General features: G+C 47.2%; 1 protein-coding gene across 3 annotated transcripts in view; it reads right to left on the bottom strand.

Moving 5' to 3' along the window:
* si:ch211-236d3.4 (protein FAM107B) overlaps positions 1 to 12,500 on the bottom strand; it is a 62,220-nt gene that overhangs the window by 608 nt on the left and 49,112 nt on the right. For all 3 annotated transcript variants that reach the window (XM_041783163.1, XM_041783162.1, XM_041783164.1), the window contains 2 exons: positions 785 to 947; positions 1 to 524 (listed from right to left, as the gene is read on the bottom strand). The exon at positions 1 to 524 is cut by the window's left edge and continues 608 nt beyond it. In XM_041783163.1, coding sequence (XP_041639097.1) covers positions 408 to 524; positions 785 to 947 — 280 coding nt within the window. In that variant the 3' untranslated portion in view covers positions 1 to 407. The remainder of the gene's footprint in view (positions 525 to 784; positions 948 to 12,500) is intronic.

Genomic DNA, 12,500 nt, shown 5'->3' with positions numbered 1-12,500 from the left:
ATGGACCAGTGGAGGATGAGGGTGTAAAACCAGTGTTGACAGAACCCTGCAGCCATGGACTCTTCTAGAAGTAGTGGGTTAGAGTGTCTGTCCTCATCATGTCAGGGCTTGTCTCTGTCTTCACTGTCTTCTAGTCATCAGTCTCTCCCCAGTCGTTTTCAGTCCTCAGTGTTTGTCTTTATCATGTCCTCAGACTTTCCTCCCAGTATCCTCTGTCCTCAGATTGTCCTCCCAGTATTCTCTATCCTCAGATTGTCCTCCCAGTATTCTCTGTCCTCAGATTGTCCTCCCAGTATTCTCTGTCCTCAGATTGTCCTCCCAGTATCCTCTGTCCTCAGATTGTCCTGGACTCATGTGGACAGCCTCTCTCCCAGTCTCCTGTCTCCTAAAGGACATCGGCTCTGTCTCTAGACCTTCTTCTCCTCCGTCTCATTAAATGACGTCCGTCTGAGGTTCTCCTTCACTTTGACAAACTCTGGAGCCTTCAGGTTCTCCTGCTGCTCCTTCTCCTGCTGTTTCTCCAGCTGAAACATGAGACGCAGAGACATTCATGAAGACAAGAGGCTGATGAGGATGATTCACAAGCTTTAAGTTCATATTTACTTGAGTTAAAGTTCATGTTTAGCACACAGAGGTCTCAAAAAGATCTTAGAGTCCCTACCAAGAGAGGCAGTAGGACCATAAGAAAACCACTGTAGCATAGAAACAGGAAGTGCTGGTGGGAGATGCTCTGAAACCACAGTTGTAAATGCTGTAAGAGCCAGAAACAGCTTTTTGTTTTTACCTCTTCCAGTTTCTTGTGTCTCTTGAGCAGCTCAGCCTCCAGAGGAGAAATCTTCCTTCGAGCCTCGTCTTCCTGTTTCCTCTGTTTGATCATCTGATCTCTTTTCCTTGACTCCAGAACTCTCTGCAGCTCCGGCTTCGTTTCCACCAAACTCGGCCCAGCCCTAAAAAGACATATATTATTATATATATTTTAAAGTTTTAACCTTCATTAACCAGATAAGAACCCACGAGACTGAGATCTCTTTAACTAGGGTAACCTGGCCAAGAGGCCAGCAGCACATGTCACAAAATAATACATTTCAGGGACAGATTACAACAATAAATGAACAAACAGTACTTTTGAAAGTGCAGAATTACTTGAAGATAAAGTGCGAGAAAATGACTCACAGTAAAAAACTTTAAAAGACAGGCACTGATCCATGGTGTCACCATGTCTGTCATTTAAGACAGAATGAAAGGTTCCAAGAGAAATGAGTTCAGACAGTTTCAGATCAGTCTAAGAAGTTTTCATGCAGAGGGGTCAGCAAAACTGAACGCTATTTTCCCAAATCAGTCCTGAAACGGGGAACAAGCAGAGGAATGATGTCACTAGAGCGTGAGGCATAATGGTACGTCGTTCTCTGAAAAAGGGAAGATAAATAAGGACGCAAGCCAAGAAGAGCCGTTAGATAAGCCAGCCAGATATAGCATTCACAGTGATGATAGACAAACGACTACAACCAGAGACAAACCTCAGAGCTCAGTGATGAGAGAGACGACTACAACCAGAGACAAACCTCAGAGCTCAGTGAATAGAGACAGAGACGACTACAACCAGAGACAAAACTCAGAGCTCGGTGAATAGAGAGAGAGACGACTACAACCAGAGACAAACCTCAGAGCTCGGTGAATAGTGAGAGAGACGACTACAACCAGAGACAAACCTCAGAGCTCGGGGATGAGAGAGAGAGACGACTACAACCAGAGACAAACCTCAGAGCTCAGTGATGAGAGAGACGACTACAACCAGAGACAAACCTCAGAGCTCAGTGATGAGAGAGACAGACGACTACAACCAGAGACAAACCTCAGAGCTCAGTGATGAGAGAGAGACGACTACAACCAGAGACAAACCTCAGAGCTCAGTGATGAGAGAGACGACTACAACCAGAGACAAACCTCAGAGCTCAGTGATGAGAGAGACGACTACAACCAGAGACAAACCTCAGAGCTCAGTGATGAGAGAGAGAGACGACTACAACCAGAGACAAACCTCAGAGCTCAGTGATGAAAGAGACGACTACAACCAGAGACAAACCTCAGAGCTCAGTGATGAGAGAGAGAGACGACTACAACCAGAGACAAACCTCAGAGCTCAGTGATGAGAGAGAGAGATGACTACAACCAGAGACGAACCTCAGAGCTCAGTGATGAGAGAGACGACTACAACCAGAGACAAACCTCAGAGCTCAGTGATGAGAGAGACAGACGACTACAACCAGAGACAAACCTCAGAGCTCAGTGATGAGAGAGAGACGACTACAACCAGAGACAAACCTCAGAGCTCAGTGATAAGAGAGACGACTACAACCAGAGACAAACCTCAGAGCTCAGTGATGAGAGAGACGACTACAACCAGAGACAAACCTCAGAGCTCGGTGAATAGAGAGAGAGACGACTACAACCAGAGACAAACCTCAGAGCTCGGGGATGAGAGAGAGAGACGACTACAACCAGAGACAAACCTCAGAGCTCGGTGAATAGAGAGAGAGACGACTACAACCAGAGACAAAACTCAGAGCTCGGTGAATAGAGAGAGAGACGACTACAACCAGAGACAAACCTCAGAGCTCGGTGAATAGAGAGAGAGACGACTACAACCAGAGACAAACCTCAGAGCTCGGGGATGAGAGAGAGAGACGACTACAACCAGAGACAAACCTCAGAGCTCAGTGATGAGAGAGACGACTACAACCAGAGACAAACCTCAGAGCTCAGTGATGAGAGAGACAGACGACTACAACCAGAGACAAACCTCAGAGCTCAGTGATGAGAGAGACAGACGACTACAACCAGAGACAAACCTCAGAGCTCAGTGATGAGAGAGACGACTACAACCAGAGACAAACCTCAGAGCTCAGTGATGAGAGAGACAGACGACTACAACCAGAGACAAACCTCAGAGCTCAGTGATGAGAGAGAGAGACGACTACAACCAGAGACAAACCTCAGAGCTCAGTGATGAGAGAGACGACTACAACCAGAGACAAACCTCAGAGCTCAGTGATGAGAGAGACGACTACAACCAGAGACAAACCTCAGAGCTCAGTGATGAAAGAGACGACTACAACCAGAGACAAACCTCAGAGCTCAGTGATGAGAGAGAGACGACTACAACCAGAGACAAACCTCAGAGCTCAGTGATGAGAGAGAGAGATGACTACAACCAGAGACGAACCTCAGAGCTCAGTGATGAGAGAGACGACTACAACCAGAGACAAACCTCAGAGCTCAGTGATGAGAGAGACAGACGACTACAACCAGAGACAAACCTCAGAGCTCAGTGATGAGAGAGAGACGACTACAACCAGAGACAAACCTCAGAGCTCAGTGATGAGAGAGACGACTACAACCAGAGACAAACCTCAGAGCTCAGTGATGAGAGAGACGACTACAACCAGAGACAAACCTCAGAGCTCGGTGAATAGAGAGAGAGACGACTACAACCAGAGACAAACCTCAGAGCTCGGGGATGAGAGAGAGAGACGACTACAACCAGAGACAAACCTCAGAGCTCGGTGAATAGAGAGAGAGACAACTACAACCAGAGACAAAACTCAGAGCTCGGTGAATAGAGAGAGAGACGACTACAACCAGAGACAAACCTCAGAGCTCGGTGAATAGAGAGAGAGACGACTACAACCAGAGACAAACCTCAGAGCTCGGGGATGAGAGAGAGAGACGACTACAACCAGAGACAAACCTCAGAGCTCAGTGATGAGAGAGACAGACGACTACAACCAGAGACAAACCTCAGAGCTCAGTGATGAGAGAGACAGACGACTACAACCAGAGACAAACCTCAGAGCTCAGTGATGAGAGAGACAGACGACCACAACCAGAGACAAACCTCAGAGCTCAGTGATGAGAGAGAGACGACTACAACCAGAGACAAACCTCAGAGCTCAGTGATGAGAGAGACGACTACAACAAGAGACAAACCTCAGAGCTCAGTGATGAGAGAGACGACTACAACCAGAGACAAACCTCAGAGCTCAGTGACGAGAGAGACGACTACAACCAGAGACAAACCTCAGAGCTCAGTGATGAGAGAGACGACTACAACCAGAGACAAACCTCAGAGCTCAGTGATGAGAGAGAGAGACGACTACAACCAGAGACAAACCTCAGAGCTCAGTGATGAAAGAGAGAGACGACTACAACCAGAGACAAACCTCAGAGCTCAGTGATGAGAGAGACAGACAACTACAACAAGAGACAAACCTCAGAGCTCAGTGATGAGAGAGACGACTACAACAAGAGACAAACCTCAGAGCTCAGTGATGAGAGAGACGACTACAACCAGAGACAAACCTCAGAGCTCAGTGATGAGAGAGACGACTACAACCAGAGACAAACCTCAGAGCTCAGTGATGAGAGAGACGACTACAACCAGAGACAAACCTCAGAGCTCAGTGATGAGAGAGAGAGACGACTACAACCAGAGACAAACCTCAGAGCTCAGTGATGAGAGAGACGACTACAACCAGAGACAAACCTCAGAGCTCAGTGATGAGAGAGAGACGATTACAACCAGAGACAAACCTCAGAGCTCAGTGATGAGAGAGACGACTACAACCAGAGACAAACCTCAGAGCTCAGTGATGAGAGAGACAGACGACTACAACCAGAGACAAACCTCAGAGCTCAGTGATGAGAGAGAGAGATGACTACAACCAGAGACGAACCTCAGAGCTAAGTGATGAGAGAGACGACTACAACCAGAGACAAACCTCAGAGCTCAGTGATGAGAGAGAGATGACTACAACCAGAGACAAACCTCAGAGCTCAGTGATGAGAGAGACGACTACAACCAGAGACAAACCTCAGAGCTCAGTGATGAGAGAGAGATGACTACAACCAGAGACAAACCTCAGAGCTCAGTGATGAGAGAGACGACTACAACCAGAGACAAACCTCAGAGCTCAGTGATGAGAGAGACGACTACAACCAGAGACAAACCTCAGAGCTCAGTGATGAGAGAGAGACGACTACAACCAGAGACAAACCTCAGAGCTCAGTGATGAGAGAGAGACGACTACAACCAGAGACAAACCTCAGAGCTCAGTGATGAGAGAGAGATGACTACAACCAGAGACAAACCTCAGAGCTCAGTGATGAGAGAGACGACTACAACCAGAGACAAACCTCAGAGCTCAGTGATGAGAGAGATGACTACAACCAGAGACAAACCTCAGAGCTCAGTGATGAGAGAGAGAGACGACTACAACCAGAGACAAACCTCAGAGCTCAGTGATGAGAGAGACGACTACAACCAGAGACAAACCTCAGAGCTCAGTGATGAGAGAGACAGACGACTACAACCAGAGACAAACCTCAGAGCTCAGTGATGAGAGAGACAGACGACTACAACCAGAGACAAACCTCAGAGCTCAGTGATGAGAGAGAGACGACTACAACCAGAGACAAACCTCAGAGCTCAGTGATGAGAGAGACGACTACAACCAGAGACAAACCTCAGAGCTCAGTGATGAGAGAGACGACTACAACCAGAGACAAACCTCAGAGCTCAGTGATGAGAGAGACAGACGACTACAACCAGAGACAAACCTCAGAGCTCAGTGATGAGAGAGAGACGACTACAACCAGAGACGAACCTCAGAGCTCAGTGATGAGAGAGAGAGACGATTACAACCAGAGACAAACCTCAGAGCTCAGTGATGAGAGAGACGACTACAACCAGAGACAAACCTCAGAGCTCAGTGATGAGAGAGACGACTACAACCAGAGACAAACCTCAGAGCTCAGTGATGAGAGAGATGACTACAACCAGAGACAAACCTCAGAGCTCAGTGATGAGAGAGACGACTACAACCAGAGACAAACCTCAGAGCTCAGTGATGAGAGAGACGACTACAACCAGAGACAAACCTCAGAGCTCAGTGATGAGAGAGAGATGACTACAACCAGAGACAAACCTCAGAGCTCAGTGATGAGAGAGACGACTACAACCAGAGACAAACCTCAGAGCTCAGTGATGAGAGAGAGGACTACAACCAGAGACAAACCTCAGAGCTCAGTGATGAGTGAGACTACAACCAGAGACAAACCTCAGAGCTCAGTGATGAGAGAGACGACTACAACCAGAGACAAACCTCAGAGCTCAGTGATGAGAGAGAGATGACTACAACCAGAGACAAACCTCAGAGCTCAGTGATGAGAGAGACGACTACAACCAGAGACGAACCTCAGAGCTCAGTGATGAGAGAGACGACTACAACAAGAGACAAACCTCAGAGCTCAGTGATGAGAGAGACGACTACAACCAGAGACAAACCTCAGAGCTCAGTGATGAAAGAGACGACTACAACCAGAGACAAACCTCAGAGCTCAGTGATGAGAGAGAGAGATGACTACAACCAGAGACGAACCTCAGAGCTCAGTGATGAGAGAGAGAGACGACTACAACCAGAGACAAACCTCAGAGCTCAGTGATGAGAGAGACGACTACAACCAGAGACAAACCTCAGAGCTCAGTGATGAGAGAGAGACGACTACAACCAGAGACAAACCTCAGAGCTCAGTGATGAGAGAGAGAGACGACTACAACCAGAGACAAACCTCAGAGCTCAGTGATGAGAGAGACGACTACAACCAGAGACGAACCTCAGAGCTCAGTGATGAGAGAGACGACTACAACCAGAGACAAACCTCAGAGCTCAGTGATGAGAGAGACGACTACAACCAGAGATAAACCTCAGAGCTAAGTGATGAGAGAGACGACTACAACCAGAGACAAACCTCAGAGCTCAGTGATGAGAGAGAGATGACTACAACCAGAGACAAACCTCAGAGCTCAGTGATGAGAGAGAGACAACTAAAACCAGAGACAAACCTCAGAGCTCAGTGATGAGAGAGACGACTACAACCAGAGACAAACCTCAGAGCTCGGTGAATAGAGAGAGAGACGACTACAACCAGAGACAAACCTCAGAGCTCAGTGATGAGAGAGAGAGATGACGACAACCAGAGACGAACCTCAGAGCTCAGTGATGAGAGAGACGACTACAACCAGAGACAAACCTCAGAGCTCAGTGATGAGAGAGAGATGACTACAACCAGAGACAAACCTCAGAGCTCAGTGATGAGAGAGACGACTACAACCAGAGACGAACCTCAGAGCTCAGTGATGAGAGAGACGACTACAACAAGAGACAAACCTCAGAGCTCAGTGATGAGAGAGACGACTACAACCAGAGACAAACCTCAGAGCTCAGTGATGAAAGAGACGACTACAACCAGAGACAAACCTCAGAGCTCAGTGATGAGAGAGAGAGATGACTACAACCAGAGACGAACCTCAGAGCTCAGTGATGAGAGAGAGAGACGACTACAACCAGAGACAAACCTCAGAGCTCAGTGATGAGAGAGACGACTACAACCAGAGACAAACCTCAGAGCTCAGTGATGAGAGAGAGACGACTACAACCAGAGACAAACCTCAGAGCTCAGTGATGAGAGAGAGAGACGACTACAACCAGAGACAAACCTCAGAGCTCAGTGATGAGAGAGACGACTACAACCAGAGACAAACCTCAGAGCTCAGTGATGAGAGAGAGAGACGACTACAACCAGAGACAAACCTCAGAGCTCAGTGATGAGAGAGACGACTACAACCAGAGACGAACCTCAGAGCTCAGTGATGAGAGAGACGACTACAACCAGAGACAAACCTCAGAGCTCAGTGATGAGAGAGACGACTACAACCAGAGACAAACCTCAGAGCTCAGTGATGAGAGAGACAGACGACTACAACCAGAGACAAACCTCAGAGCTCAGTGATGAGAGAGACAGACGACTACAACCAGAGACAAACCTCAGAGCTCAGTGATGAGAGAGACAGACGACTACAACCAGAGACAAACCTCAGAGCTCAGTGATGAGAGAGAGACGATTACAACCAGAGACAAACCTCAGAGCTCAGTGATGAGAGAGACGACTACAACCAGAGACAAACCTCAGAGCTCAGTGATGAGAGAGAGACGACTACAACCAGAGACAAACCTCAGAGCTCAGTGATGAGAGAGACAGACGACTACAACCAGAGACAAACCTCAGAGCTCAGTGATGAGAGAGACAGACGACTACAACAAGAGATAAACCTCAGAGCTCAGTGATGAGAGAGACAGACGACTACAACCAGAGACAAACCTCAGAGCTCAGTGATGAGAGAGACGACTACAACCAGAGACAAACCTCAGAGCTCAGTGATGAGAGAGACGACTACAACCAGAGACAAACCTCAGAGCTCAGTGATGAGAGAGAGATGACTACAACCAGAGACAAACCTCAGAGCTCAGTGATGAGAGAGACGACTACAACCAGAGACAAACCTCAGAGCTCAGTGATGAGAGAGACGACTACAACCAGAGACAAACCTCAGAGCTCAGTGATGAGAGAGACGACTACAACCAGAGACAAACCTCAGAGCTCAGTGATGAGAGAGACGACTACAACCAGAGACAAACCTCAGAGCTCAGTGATGAGAGAGACGACTACAACCAGAGACAAACCTCAGAGCTCAGTGATGAGAGAGAGACGACTACAACCAGAGACAAACCTCAGAGCTCAGTGATGAGAGAGACGACTACAACCAGAGACAAACCTCAGAGCTCAGTGATGAGAGAGATGACTACAACCAGAGACAAACCTCAGAGCTCAGTGATGAGAGAGACGACTACAACCAGAGACAAACCTCAGAGCTCAGTGATGAGAGAGACGACTACAACCAGAGACAAACCTCAGAGCTCAGTGATGAGAGAGACGACTACAACCAGAGACAAACCTCAGAGCTCAGTGATGAAAGAGACGACTACAACCAGAGACAAACCTCAGAGCTCAGTGATGAGAGAGAGATGACTACAACCAGAGACAAACCTCAGAGCTCAGTGATGAGAGAGAGACGACTACAACCAGAGACAAACCTCAGAGCTCAGTGATGAGAGAGACGACTACAACCAGAGACAAACCTCAGAGCTCAGTGATGAGAGAGAGACGACTACAACCAGAGACAAACCTCAGAGCTCAGTGATGAGAGAGAGACGACTACAACCAGAGACAAACCTCAGAGCTCAGTGATGAGAGAGACGACTACAACCAGAGACAAACCTCAGAGCTCAGTGATGAGAGAGACGACTACAACCAGAGACAAACCTCAGAGCTCAGTGAGGAGACGACTACAACCAGAGATAAACCTCAGAGCTAAGTGATGAGAGAGACGACTACAACCAGAGACAAACCTCAGAGCTCAGTGATGAGAGAGAGATGACTACAACCAGAGACAAACCTCAGAGCTCAGTGATGAGAGAGAGACAACTAAAACCAGAGACAAACCTCAGAGCTCAGTGATGAGAGAGACGACTACAACCAGAGACAAACCTCAGAGCTCAGTGATGAGAGAGACGACTACAACCAGAGACAAACCTCAGAGCTCAGTGATGAGAGAGAGACGACTACAACCAGAGACAAACCTCAGAGCTCAGTGATGAGAGAGACGACTACAACCAGAGACAAACCTCAGAGCTCAGTGATGAGAGAGATGACTACAACCAGAGACAAACCTCAGAGCTCAGTGATGAGAGAGACGACTACAACCAGAGACAAACCTCAGAGCTCAGTGATGAGAGAGACGACTACAACCAGAGACAAACCTCAGAGCTCAGTGATGAGAGAGACGACTACAACCAGAGACAAACCTCAGAGCTCAGTGATGAAAGAGACGACTACAACCAGAGACAAACCTCAGAGCTCAGTGATGAGAGAGAGAGATGACTACAACCAGAGACGAACCTCAGAGCTCAGTGATGAGAGAGACGACTACAACCAGAGACAAACCTCAGAGCTCAGTGATGAGAGAGAGACGACTACAACCAGAGACAAACCTCAGAGCTCAGTGATGAGAGAGAGACGACTACAACCAGAGACAAACCTCAGAGCTCAGTGATGAGAGAGAGACGACTACAACCAGAGACAAACCTCAGAGCTCAGTGATGAGAGAGACGACTACAACCAGAGACCAACCTCAGAGCTCAGTGATGAGAGAGACGACTACAACCAGAGACAAACCTCAGAGCTCAGTGATGAGAGAGACGACTACAACCAGAGATAAACCTCAGAGCTAAGTGATGAGAGAGACGACTACAACCAGAGACAAACCTCAGAGCTCAGTGATGAGAGAGAGATGACTACAACCAGAGACAAACCTCAGAGCTCAGTGATGAGAGAGAGACAACTAAAACCAGAGACAAACCTCAGAGCTCAGTGATGAGAGAGACGACTACAACCAGAGACAAACCTCAGAGCTCGGTGAATAGAGAGAGAGACGACTACAACCAGAGACAAACCTCAGAGCTCAGTGATGAGAGAGAGAGATGACGACAACCAGAGACGAACCTCAGAGCTCAGTGATGAGAGAGACGACTACAACCAGAGACAAACCTCAGAGCTCAGTGATGAGAGAGAGAGACGTATACAACAAAAAAACAAACCTCAGAGCTCAGTGATGAGAGAGACGACTACAACCAGAGACGAACCTCAGAGCTCAGTGATGAGAGAGACGACTACAACCAGAGACGAACCTCAGAGCTCAGTGATGAGAGAGAGAGACGTATACAACAAAAAAACAAACCTCAGAGCTCAGTGATGAGAGAGACGACTACAACCAGAGACGAACCTCAGAGCTCAGTGATGAGAGAGAGACGACTACAACCAGAGACAAACCTCAGAGCTCAGTGATGAGAGAGACGACTACAACCAGAGACAAACCTCAGAGCTCAGTGATGAGAGAGACGACTACAACCAGAGACAAACCTCAGAGCTCAGTGATGAGAGAGACGACTACAACCAGAGACAAACCTCAGAGCTCAGTGATGAGAGAGACGACTACAACCAGAGACGAACCTCAGAGCTCAGTGATGAGAGAGACGACTACAACCAGAGACAAACCTCAGAGCTCAGTGATGAGAGAGACGACTACAACCAGAGACAAACCTCAGAGCTCAGTGATGAGAGAGACGACTACAACCAGAGACAAACCTCAGAGCTCAGTGATGAGAGAGAGACGACTACAACCAGAGACAAACCTCAGAGCTCAGTGATGAGAGAGAGATGACTACAACCAGAGACAAACCTCAGAGCTCAGTGTTAGACAGGCTCCTGAGGGCCCCTGAGGGCCCCTTCAGCCTTGTCCCTTGCTCTCAGAGATTTCTCCAGATTCTCTGAATCTGTTGATGATAAATGGAGATGGAGGAGATTCAGAGTCTGAGGAACATTTTTCTGAAATTGTTCCACAATTTTAGACTAATTTTTTCACAGATTGGTGAACCTCTGCCCATCTTTACTCCTGAGAGACTCTGCCTCTTTAAAATGTTCCTTTTATGCCCAGTCATGTGACTGACCTGTTGATAAATAGCATAACTAAATGCAAATTGCTCCTCCAGCTGATTTTCATCAGTACCACTTATTTCTAAAGTCTTTCAATCATGTTTTTTCTTTAAGATGAACACTTTAGTTATAATAAATTCGGGACTCTTCAGAGAAGTAGGTATAGAAGGAAGAGTTGGGTTTTTAAGATAAATTAAAGTTTGCATTTAAATATAAATAGAACAGTGTTGTTATCTGTTTTTCTGCCAGCAGAGGGCGGTCTTTTATAACCCTTTGTTCATCTGCAGATTCAAGTCCAGCTCTCTTCACACTATTTCCTTTAAATTTTCCTCATGTTGAAAAGTGAAATTAGTGCAAAGACATTAATTTATAAAATTTCTTTGTAGTATAAAATTTCATGCAGAAAAATGCAGAAAGCCACACACAGACATTTAGAGTTCAATGATTTAATAACTGAGAAGCTGCGTTTAAATGTCTTCTTGTGTTTTAATGTGTTAAAAATATAAAACCCTGATTTAGGGTTAGGGTTCAAATTTACACTCATTAATTGAATGTCTTGGACATGCATTTGAAACCCCGTCTCTATCCCGTCAGTCTCGCAGCAGTGATGAAGCGTCTGTCTCTGAACTTTCACAGACTCGATCCTCATGAATGTTCCAGCTGATGGAGCTCACAGTGTCCTTGCTCCAGCTCCTCTTTCCCTCCTGAATGATAAAAGCCAGCCTTCCTCAGTCCGTGCTGTTAAAGCTCTGAGTGTGAAGTTCATGTGGAAACTTTCCCAGCATCCCCGGCGCCACAGGCCTGTGAGGTTTGAGGCTGTTGCTTAGCAGCGTCTGTCGGAGACTTCACACGGAAAAATCTTGACAGTAGAGACGGAGCTGACGGATGCAGAGCGGGAGGTCTGATTCTAGTGAAGATAGGTCCTCTGAAAGGCTGCTCTCTGATTGGCTGGGAGGATAAACGATGGCGTGTGTGTGCCAGCTGATGTTGCGTGATCCCAGACTAAAAACATATTTTCATCTGAAGCCGTATCAGGAGATTAGAGCCATTAA

The sequence above is a fragment of the Cheilinus undulatus genome, linkage group 3 (assembly GCF_018320785.1).
Source record: "Cheilinus undulatus linkage group 3, ASM1832078v1, whole genome shotgun sequence".
Classification (NCBI taxonomy): Eukaryota; Metazoa; Chordata; class Actinopteri; order Labriformes; family Labridae; genus Cheilinus; species Cheilinus undulatus.
This window is presented reverse-complemented; position numbering and strand designations above follow the sequence as displayed.